General features: G+C 47.0%; 2 protein-coding genes across 3 annotated transcripts; both read right to left on the bottom strand.

The window, feature by feature from the left end:
* Positions 1-1,178: 1,178 nt before the first annotated feature.
* Positions 1,179-3,514, bottom strand: LOC119299200 (L-type lectin-domain containing receptor kinase IX.1-like). Its single transcript, XM_037576459.1, has 2 exons — positions 2,579-3,514; positions 1,179-2,484 (listed from the first exon to the last, which is right to left on the bottom strand). Exons 1-2 carry the CDS (start codon positions 3,384-3,386, stop codon positions 1,187-1,189), a joined length of 2,106 nt encoding a protein of 701 aa, XP_037432356.1. The 5' UTR covers positions 3,387-3,514; the 3' UTR covers positions 1,179-1,186.
* Positions 3,515-4,037: 523 nt separating this feature from the next.
* Positions 4,038-8,192, bottom strand: LOC119299201 (pentatricopeptide repeat-containing protein At5g11310, mitochondrial-like). 2 transcript variants are annotated; one of them, XR_005146109.1, is made up of 2 exons: positions 6,295-8,192; positions 4,038-4,215 (listed from the first exon to the last, which is right to left on the bottom strand). XR_005146109.1 is itself a non-coding variant. In XM_037576460.1 (1 exon), the coding sequence occupies exon 1, from the start codon at positions 8,190-8,192 to the stop codon at positions 6,564-6,566; it is 1,629 nt and encodes a 542-aa protein (XP_037432357.1). In that variant the 3' UTR covers positions 6,122-6,563. The 2 variants fall into 2 exon arrangements, 1 of the variants encoding a protein (XP_037432357.1); XM_037576460.1 differs by lacking the exon at positions 4,038-4,215 and having other exon boundaries at positions 6,122-8,192.
* Positions 8,193-11,244: the final 3,052 nt, after the last annotated feature.

The following is an 11,244-nucleotide window of genomic DNA, read 5'->3' as shown; positions in this document are numbered from 1 at the left end:
GAATCACATCAAGAAAGGCCCACCAAATCATCGAAATATAAAAAAGTTAAAACACACGCCATCATCTCTCTGCCCCCAAACTAAATATTACATCAATTCCAAAATATAAGGGGTATTAGTTTTTTGAAAAGTCAAATTTCTTGAACTTTGACCAAGTTCAGAGACAAAATGCCAACATCCACAACATTAAAAAAAATGGAAATTCATTTTATGATGAAACTAATTATATCGATTTGTATTATGGATTTTGATATATTTTTCTACAAATTTGATCAAACTTAAAAAGATTTGACTTAAAAAATGCAATACACCTTATTTTTGAAACAAAGTGAGTAATATTTTTAAGAAACCCAACAACACCAACGGCGCAACAAAGCGCTCACAACACTTCTAGTATTTATTAAAGTTTAAGTACAAAACAAGTGCTAAACTGGAGTACACATGTAAAATAAAATAAAAAGGCACAATGGGTAAAAATAAGGATATATGACTACACACATTCACATTTTACGCCCTATACTTAATCAACTTTGAGTCGCTCCTACGTCTTCCAATGGTTAGCACCAGTTTGAATTGGTGCTAAGAATTCTGAACACCCAATGTTGACCAACATTGCTTATGCTATGAACTTCTTCAATTATTCTATGCTAATAAGATTTATATTATGTATAAGAGGATCATGTTTTTTTTTCATCTAGCTTGAAAATGGCTCGAAACGGCATCAACGTTGTTAGTACTTCCTTGTAAACAAATACTCCCTCTGTTCCATAATATAAAAACGTTTTTTACACTAGTGTATTGTCAAAAACGCTTTTATATTATGGAACGGAGGGAGTACTATATAAGAAATTTTAGAGACTTGATGAGGTAGTAGAAGCCAAGTACGAGTCAGACTCTGCAGCTCGACCACAAGCTCAAGTCAAATTGAGCTCATTTGTTTTGAAAACGAGCTGAGTCAAGCCAAGTCTGCAAATCTTTGACTCCACTGGTTTGCACCCCACTTGCGGGTAGAGAATGAAAGAAACTGCAAAGAAAGTATAAGCCGTTCTGTGATTAACTGAATTTAATGAGACAGTTATTTGCTATCACAATAGCTCGATGTTAATGGAATAATCAGAAATTAGGATAATTAACAAATTACTTCGTGTTAGCAAACTGAGCGTATTAATTTGTCCCTTTACACCATTTAGCGTCCAGTGATCTGTCCATCCACTACCGTGTTGCTTCGCATCGACATCGACTTGTCCGCCGGCGTGTCAGTTCCGCTGCTGCCACTGCCGCCAGCGCCGGTGACACCAGTAGACAACGTGGAACTTGAACCATCAACCAGTAGGGGCACGTACAAGAAAGTTGCCACCGGCATCCTCTCCGGTAGGGTCGGCAGAGGCTGCTCGCGCCGCAGCACACCGACGGCCTGCCTGATGGACGGGCTGAGGCTCCGGTCGGGGTGCGCGCACCAGAGCCCGACGACCATCACACGCTCCATCTCCTCGCCGTCAAACTCCCCTTCCAGCCGCGCGTCAGCGGCATCAAGAACCCTTCGCATGCCGTATGATGCCCAGACCCGCTGGGCCAGGTGGACCATCTGTTCCTCTTCTGCCACCGCCAGAGGCCGCCTGCCGCAGGCAATCTCGAGGAGGACAACTCCAAAGCTGTACACGTCCGACTCGGCGCTGGTCCGGCCGGTTGTCATGCACTCCGGGTCCATGTACCCCATCGTGCCGGCGAGCACCGTGGTGTGCGAGCCCCTGCCATGGTCGACGAGCCTGGCAAGCCCGAAGTCGCCAAGCTTGGCAGCAAAGGAGGCGTCCAGCATGATGTTGCTTGGCTTGATGTCTCTGTGCAGGACGCACTGCTCCCACTCTTGGTGAAGATACAGGAGGGCAGAGCCCAGTCCAAGCACGATCTCGTGCCTGGCCGGCCATGGCAGCACGGCTGCGTTCTTGCCGCCGTAGAGGTGCGTGTCAAGGCTGCCGTTGGGCATCAGCTCGTAGACAAGGAGCAGCTCGCCCCCGCCGTGGTACCAGCCGATAAGCTGCACCAGGTTTCGGTGCCGGAGTCGGCTTATGATCGTCACCTCGGAAGCATATTCTTTCTTCCCTTGCTTGGAACCTTTGGAGACTCGCTTGATGACCACCTCGAGGTTCGACTCCTTGAGATATCCTCTGTACACGGAGCCGAAACCTCCTTCCCCGAGCTTCTTCTTGTCGGAGAAGTTGTCGGTGGCGATGGCCAGCTCACCGTAGTGAAACCGCTTGGGCCCGGTCCCTTTCTCGAAGTCGTCTTCCATGGCTGGGTCGTCGCCGTCGGAGAATTTGCCATCTTCCGGCTCTTGCCCCTTTGCCTGCTTATTGGCAGTGATTGGGTGCTTTTGCCGTCGTCGGAAAAGGAGACAGACCAAGACACCAACCAGAATGATCAAGAACGACACGGCACCAATGGAGCTGCCGATCAGGAGCCTTGTTCTTGAAGAAGACGATGCTTCTGTCACAGAATTCCAAGAACAATAGAGAATAATATCTCACTGGATATAGATATATATGTGAAAGAAGGCTACCCCAAACCTGCAAAGACTGACCTCCGGGCTTTGGAGACGACGGCGGCGGGGGTTCTGATGCAGGTGGAAGGGTTATGTCAAAGGGGCCGATCTGGTAGTGCACGTAGCAGCTGTATGCCTTGACGGCGCCACCGGTCTCGTTCTGGAACAGCTCCGGCAGTTTGCCGACCAAGGAGGAGAGGCACCGGCTGCACTCGCTCGCGTTGAGGTTCCTCGTACACTGCGCCAGCCCGAACACCCGCCACGAAGCATCGTACAGCGTGCTCCCACTCGCTGCCCGCGCCGGCGACCCAGCGGCCTGTCCCGTGAGGTCGGCCATCAGCGGAAGCCACACCCTGGCCATGGCCACCGGATCGACCGGGATGGGCGCGGTGTACTTCACGTAGAAAGCGATGTCAAGGTCGGCCGTTGATGCAAAGGTTGACACCGGTGAGTACCGGAGTATGCACGCATCGTATGCCGCGCGCACGTCCCGGCTGCCAGGGCACAAGGCCATGATCCCCGCCGGCGCTCCGGTGAGGCATTCCAGGCACTCTGCCGCGTCGTGGTCGGCATAGCACATGATGAGGGTGAAGACCTGGTCGGGAGATCCCGAGTCCCCCGCAGTGCCGATGTAGAACCCATCGTTCCTGCTGGCAGCCGCGGGGAGGGCGGCGAGGAGCTCGTCGAGGTTCTTCTTGAACTGGCTGCCATCGGTGTAGTTGCCAGTGGTCGAGCAGGAAGGATGCACTGGAGCCAGGAACTTGTCCTGCTTGCCAATTGCAGCAGCGGCGCCGACGCCGAGAGATGCAACAACGGCGAGGACGAGGATGACAAAGCTGGAAACCATGGACGACGGTCAGCCGGCCGGCATGGGAGGCTTTGGTGCTTGGGATCCTAACAAAGGTAACTTCTCTGTTTTGCTCTCATTTCTAACTTTGATTAGATTATACTGTACTTGTGAACCTACCTGACCAAGATTAAGCTTATGCACGCCATACTTTATATTTTGCTGGAGATAATGGAGTAGAATCTGTCCGAGGTAGATACATAATTTGGAGCTTGGGTAATGCCAAATGTCATATGAGGGGTGTTCCTTAGCCGGCTTATTTTCGGCTTACATCATGTATAGTATTTGCCCCAGTCAGTGTCAAAACTATTAGTATTTGCCTCAGTCACTATCCCTTTAGTGATGCCAAACTAGGCAGAAGACTCTGGGGTCTGGGGAACTAGCAATTTCAGTTCAAAGGCCTTTACCTTGTTTATCAGTTCTCCACTTCTGATGCTGTTTGATAAAACCATATAGTATTAGGAAAAGTGTATATATATGTTTCTCCTATATACATGCCTCCAGAACCACATATATCTATTCCTAAATTGATTAAAACCATGTGTCATGCGAAGAAAATAAAAAGGGAATGGTTTGTTAGGAATATATTGGGATATTGTATGAAAAACATATTTCTGCATATAAATGAAACAAATGCATGGCAAAAATATAATCATGGGTCATAGTACACGAAACAAATTTGCAGAATATTATACCTCAATCTGTAAAGTTCCTAGTAGAGGTATCCTATAAAAGAGACATCCTTCTTTCAATTAAGAATTTTCCAGCTTCGTTAAAGACGATCCCAAAAATAGATATAACACGAGATATTGATAACCCACCTAAAAACCTAAATATCAAACCAGAAAGATTATGAGTAAAACTATGGAAGTAAAAACAAAAATGCTTACATCATAAAACTTAATTGTGTAACAGAATAAAACGATCTTGGGCAAACTAAACCAAAAGCAGGGCAAGAACAACAGAAACTGCAGGACAGAGTAACACATCTCTTAGTAGAACGATAGATAAGGAGGCATAGTTTTTTTTTATCGAAAGATAAGATGAACTTGTCTCTAGTTCAGGAGCCTGAACAAAAAATGCACTACTTATATCTGTGTCATTGTGGTGCCTGGACTTGATAAGCAATCCTTCTGTGCTGATCCTAGGTGTCTCACACGTGCTTTAGTGACTGGTTATGCAGTTAGAACATGCAATTGCTGACTCAATGCAGTTATACATTTCAGTTATTTTATTGAATACATATAAAAAGATAATTCTTAGACCTTTAGTTGCAATTGACAGCGAGCAATTTATCTATGTGTCCCAATGTGAATGTACAATGGAAGGTCTGAAGAAAGTTTGTTGATGTGACTGCGTGCCGCCTGGCACCGCAGGGCAACGAGCGCTGTACAAAATCAGAGTGGACGCTTGCTATGGGCTACAGCAAGTATTCACAGATTCTTTGCGCCTGTGGATGTGGGATAGTGGGTCTTGATTCAGCGGAGCCAGCTCCATGTTGTTTCAGTCCCAATCAACCTTCCTTCAGGGTCGTTTCGGTTGACTGCTGTCCCTCCAACTTCCTAGTCGATCTTTCTTCAGGGTCATTTTGGTGGTCTGCCGTTTCTCCATCTGCCTTGCTATGCAGCTGCTCTTCTTCTTGGGTTGTTGTTAGTAGTAGTAGTTATTTTCAGGGCACTGTTTTGTTTGAGTTGTTTTGAGGATGGAGGTCGTTTGTGCTCAGACTTTGTATGGGGTTTCTTCCCCTTTCCTTGCTATCTACTCCCTCCGTAAACTAATATAAGAGTGTTTAGATCACTATTTTAGTTATCTAAACGCTCTTATATTAGTTTACAGAGGAAGTATTTATTCACAGGCAGTCCTCCTGCTTGGTTCAGTCAACCGAAATTTATCAGGAGCTCAATGCATTTATCACGTGTGGCTTCAGAATTCCCCCCTTTAATATTGAAAAGGTTGCTGGAAGTCTTACACCCCTTGTTCCTCTGTTCAATTTGGTAGGATTAATCTGTGATAGCATTCCTACACAATCTGGTACACAAACCAAAACATATACAAGTAGCTGAGAGGTGGGGTACCATCTCACACAGTCGATCGGGTCCGTTCATTTTCAATCCGACAACTGCTGATAGGAAGACCTTCCCACTACAGTGGTTTGGGGATTTAAGGCAAGTATGGCGCTGTGATTCACCCAAAACCGCCCCTATGGGTCTTACATCACGTGTACAGGTAGGGTTCCCCTTTTCTTTTGGAGGGATATCACTACAGCATTTAGGGCCTCGTCGATTTGCAGGACACCAAAAAATGCAGGAATAGGAAAACGAAGGATTGCATTTGGCATACCCGCGTGAAGCCTATAAGATTTAATTTGCACCAAAAGGTTTGTTTGATTGCATCATAAGAAAAGAAACAATAATTTTCAAGAGGCTTGATTCAACTGAATTTTTCCTATGACTTTATGAAAATCTAGTACAATGGAATCCTTAGGGAAAAAAATCTCAACACAATCCTGAAATTCCCAAGGATTAATCCTCCAGAATTTGAAAAAAATCCCTTGCAGCAACGAGTTCTTAGCTAGCACCACTACCTCATCCAAAATTACCAAAGTAAGCAATGGAATCCTTCAGAGAAAAAATCCTATGTGATACTGTCCTAAAATTTCTAATCCTCCAAAATTCATACGAAAATCCATTAAATCAAAGAGGCCCATCACTGGAATCACTAAATCAATCCAAAACTGAACAAAGTAATCTTTAACTATAAGAATCAGAAGTACATCACATATGCATGATTAACCACAACATCTAAGACCCGATTAGCTGGGTGATCTAACAGGCCAGGTTGTTCCACACTGACATCATGTAGAAGCCATGGCAATGGAGCACAACAAAAGGATGTAAATATTACTTACATATATGGGGAAGGCTTGTGTGTTCCATGCCACATCTTAAGCACTAAATTAATTCATGCATGTCCACTACTTCTGTTCTGTGAATTTCTCATGGAGGATATCCAATCCACAAAAAGAACCAAACAGGATTAGAGGTTACAATCTCTTCTTGCTTCTTGAACATCCCAAAGGGCAATCAACTGTGTGAAATATAAATTGCTTAGGTGATCAACTTCTAAATCCCTGATCATCCAGTAAATCTTCATGATTTGATTTTGCCAACTCGATGTTCAAGGAAGTGGAGAGGCTAACCTAGAGACACCCCCATATACTCTTTTTCTAATGTTGGCGACTATCCTATCTGCGACCTGGACATCAGTTTCTTCATCATCTTTTAGCTTCTGCAACTCCTTCGGATCTTTACACTCCTTCAGAACATTGGAAACAGCCTGAGCTTTCTCCAATATTAATTTTCTCTTTTCTATAGCGTTGTCGCCTTCCTTTTCTCTGTAGCTGCCAGGCAACTTTGTAGAATGTGGTACTGAGCGCATTAGGTCGGTCAACTTCTCTTCCAGTTGAACCAAACCCAGCCGCTTGAGCTCTTTCATAAGCATCCTGTAAGTGATATACTGGGGCACGTGCCCTCTACGAAACATGTCCTCAAACTCAGCACATGCTTCCTCAAACCGATGACTTCGGCAAAGCAAATGTATCAGCATGGTGCTTGTTGCCAGATCAGCCTCAAAACCATTAACCTTCATCTCCTTTACCATCTGCACCACTAATTCAAGCCGATTAGCCTCGCACAACATCTTGACCAGGAGGTTGTAAGTGGTCTGGTCCGGCGCATAACCATTGTTGACCATCTTGTTATAAAGATTCATCCCCAGCTCAACATTGCCGGTCTTGGCAAAGAACACGAAGAAGTAATTGTACGTTTTTGCCGTTGGCAAGATGCCCCTCCCCATCATGGCCTTGAGCACACCGCTTGCCCCGGCAAGGTCTCCATATTTGCAGTAAGCCAACACGAGCGAGTTGAATGTCGAGATATTAGGCGCCACCCCGTAGAGAGGAAATTTCTCGAGCAGGTTGTATGCGTCCCGAAATCGGCCGGCGTGAGCCAGGGCGTGCACGATGGGGTTGCAGGTAACCAGATTCGCCTCGATCCCCTCCTTCCGCATCTCGTCGAGGAGAGACATTGCCTGGTCCGGCTGCTGCATCCGACAAACCGCCTTGATGAGAGTCCCGTAGGAGACCACCGTCGGCCGCACGCCGGCCACGCGCATCTCTGCCCAGAGCTTCCCGACCTTGTCCAGCCGGCGGGCGCCGGACCAGCCGTCGAGGAGCATGTTGTAGGTCCGTTCATCGGGCGCGAGCTCCCCCTCACGCCGGCACCGCTCGACGAGTTTGGCGGCCGGGCGCGGGTGACCCTCCTTGCAGAGCGCCCCGACAGCCATGTTTAGGAGGGAGGTGGCGGCGGGCGAGCCGTCGCCATCGACCGTGTAGCGGTCGGGGTTGTGGCGGAGGAAGTGGAAGGCGCGGAGGGCCGCGGAGGCGCGGCCGAGGCGGGCGTAGCGGCGGACGAGCGGGGCGAAGGCGGCAAGGGGAGGGGGCGGAGACGAAGGCGACTGGAGGAGGAGGAGGCGCCAGGAGGCCGCGAAGAAGCCGCGGGAGGCGAGGAGGGAGACGGCGGCGGCGGAGCCGGCCCAGCGGGCGAGCGCGGGGAACGCGGACTCCGGGAGGGTGGTGAGCGACCGGCGGAGATGCGGGAACAGGGCGGGGTCCGGGCTGATGCCGGACGCGCGAAGGCGGTCGTCGGGGTCCGCGTCGCTGAGGATTGAGATTACTGCGGCGGCGGCGGCGGAATCGTTGGGAGGGGCGGGAGCCGAGAGCGGGGCGGCGGCGGGCCTAGCCTGCATTTCGTTTTCGGGGTGTCTGACGAGGATGGGAGAGGTTTTGCTTTGCCCTGCCCCGGCACGACTGCTTTTTAGAGGAGCCGTCCGATTACATCATGTACGGTTAGGATGGTTGCTCCTGAATTCAAAACATTCAGAGTTGTCGTGTGTTCGTGTTGCGCAAATTCCTCCAACTCTCACACAAGCCCAACCTCTACACTACAAGCACGTCCATTCCTACTCTATCGACTTTCAGCATGATCTGAATTACAATGAAACCTCGGTTTTGAACGAAGTAGAACGTTGCATTAAGACCGAAATCATCAAATGCATTAAGGTTCACTGGAGCAAACCACACCACAAAAATAGCCACCTCGAAACACGAAGATGAATTGAAGAAGGGGTTCCCCTTCTCTTTAAACTCAGCGTAGGGATGTCCGGACGAGATTATTTTTAAAGAGGTAGATCTATAACACTGTGTATTTTTGTGCCTGACTATCACTAGCTATGTAACCGAGGTAAAATTTGGGAGTGCTGAAAAGCATAGTTTTTATCTGCTTATTATGGATGTTATTTGGATCTTGTTGCCCTAACAAAGTAAAATTTTGTCAACGTTAATCTGTTGGACTTAAAATCCAATAAAAGTGCAACTATCCCTAGCTCAAAGCAACTATTGCGCATGTCATCAATGTAAGCAAGCCTAAAAGCATGTCATCAACTTTCAGCCAACATTTCTTTCGATCCTACAATGAGTTTTTAATTTCACTCTTATTATCATTTGTCGAAGCTTTGATCTATATGTTGTCATCAATTACCAAAAAGGGGGAAATTAAAAGTGCAACTATCCCTAGATGGTTTTGGTAATTCCTAACAACATATAGCTATTGAGCTAATGCTATTTCAAGATTAATATCTCAGGAAAGCTCAACGATTGGCATGGCATGAATGAGAAAAGTGCATCCCTCAAAATGCTAAGGACAAAAGGATTGGCTCAAGCTCAAAGCTCAAGACTCTACATTTTCTATTTTAGTGATCCAAGATCACATTGAGTCTATAGAAAAAGCCAATACTATTAAGGAGGGATGAGGTGTTGCTTAATGAGGCTCTTGTTCAAAATGCTTAGTGATATGCTCCAAAACCCTCAACTACTTTCTCACATTCACATATGACCTAAACCAAAAGTCAAACTCGGCCCCACCGATTCTTTCCATCCGGCGCCACCGAGTTCAAATGCCATAGCCACTGCCACAAACCCTAGGCAAATCGGTCTCACCGATAGGGATCTCGGTCTCACCGAGATGGGATTGTAATCTCTCTGTTTCCCTTCGTAACGTTTCGGCCCCACCGAGATGAGCGATCGGTCCCACCGAGATTGCAATGTAAACTCTCTGTTTCCCTTTTATAGGATTTCAGTCTCACCGAAATGAGCGAATCGGTCCCACCGAGTTTACCTGACTAACTCTCTGGTTAGCTTATTACCAAAATCGGTCTCACCGAGTTTGTGTAATCGGTCTCACCGAGATTACGTTATACCCTAACCCTAACCATATCGGTCCTACCGAGTTGCATGTCGGTCCCACCGAAACTCCTAACGGTCACTAGCTTTGCTGAATCGGTCCGACCGAGTTTAACAATTCGGTCCCACCGAGATTGGCAAGTTGTGTGTAACGGTTAGATTTTGTGTGGAGGCTATATATACCCCTCCACCACCTCTTCATTTGTGGAGAGAGCCATCAGAACAAACCTACACTTCCAACTTACATTTTCTGAGAGAGAACCACCTACACTTGTGTTGAGGCCAAGATATTCCATTCTTACCATATGAATCTTAATCTCTAGCCTTCCCCAAGTTGCTTTCCACTCAAATCCTCTTTCCACCAAATCCATATCCTGTGAGAGAGAGAGTTGAGTGTTGGGGAGACCATCATTTGAAGCACAAGAGCAAGGAGTTCATCATCACCATTTGTTACTTCTTGGAGAGTGGTGTCTCCTAGGTTGGCTAGGTGTCACTTGGGAGCCTCCGACAGGATTGTGGAGTTGAACCAAGGAGTTTGTAAGGGCAAGGAGATCGCCTACTTCGTGAAAATCTACCGCTAGTGAGGCAAGTCCTTCATGGGCGACGGCCATGGGGGGATAGACAAGGTTGCTTCTTCGTGGACCCTTCGTGGGTGGAGCCCTCCGTGGACTCGCGTAGCCGTTACCCTTTGTGGGTTGAAGTCTCCATCAACGTGGATGTACGATAGCACCACCTATCGGAACCACGACAAAAACATCTGTGTCTCCTATTGCGTTTGAATCCTCCAAACCCTTCCCTTTACATTCTTGTAAATTGCATGCTTTACTTTCCGCTGCTCATATACTCTTTGCATGCTTGCTTGAATTGTGTTAAGATTGCTTGACTTGTCCAAAGTTGCTAAAATCTGCTAAGAACTAAAATTGGGAAAAGAATAAGTTTTTATTTGGTCAAGTAGTCTAATCACCCCCCTCTAGACATACTTTCGATCCTACAAGTGGTATCAGAGCTTTGGTCTCTATTTGCTTTGATTTTCATAGCTTTTGGTAGTCATAGCCTTGGTTTCACAACCTAGGAGAGTATGGCGTCTAGCGAGGGAAATTACCACCGTAGAGGTCCTTACTTTGATGGTACTAATTTTGCTAGTTGGAAGCATAAGATGAAAATGCATATTCTTGGACATAACCCCGCCGTATGGGCTATTGTGTGTATTGGCTTGCAAGGTGAATTCTTCGATGGGAGAGAACCGAACTGTGAAGCTACCGCGGAAGAGTTGAAGATGCTGCAGTACAATGCTCAAGCTTGTGATATCCTCTTCAATGGATTGTGCCCCGAAGAATTCAACAAAATCAACCGTCTTGAGAATGCAAAGGAAAGTTGGATGTGCTTCAAAGTCAGCTTGACAAGGTCAAAATGAAGGATGGTGAAGGTGTCGCTGAAATGTACTCTAGGCTTGCTCTTATCACAAATGAGATCGTCGGCTTAGGAAGTGAGGAGATGACCGACAAATTCATCATCAAGAAGATCCTAAGATCTTTGGACAGAAAATATGATACCGTATGC

The sequence above is a fragment of the Triticum dicoccoides genome, chromosome 5A, assembly GCF_002162155.2.
Source record: "Triticum dicoccoides isolate Atlit2015 ecotype Zavitan chromosome 5A, WEW_v2.0, whole genome shotgun sequence".
NCBI lineage: Eukaryota > Viridiplantae > Streptophyta > Magnoliopsida > Poales > Poaceae > Triticum > Triticum dicoccoides.
The sequence above is the reverse complement of the archived record's forward strand: the minus strand, read 5'-3'. Positions and strand labels throughout refer to the sequence as shown.

Coding starts and splice junctions, on each gene's coding strand:
- LOC119299201 (XM_037576460.1), bottom strand. CDS start 8,192: ATGCAGGCTAGGCCCGCCGCCGCCCCGCTCTCGGCTCCCGCCCCTCCC.
- LOC119299200 (XM_037576459.1), bottom strand. CDS start 3,386: ATGGTTTCCAGCTTTGTCATCCTCGTCCTCGCCGTTGTTGCATCTCTC. Junction 2,485..2,578: donor GTCGTCTCCAAAGCCCGGAG/GTCAGTCTTTGC, acceptor ATTCTGTGACAG/AAGCATCGTCTTCTTCAAGA.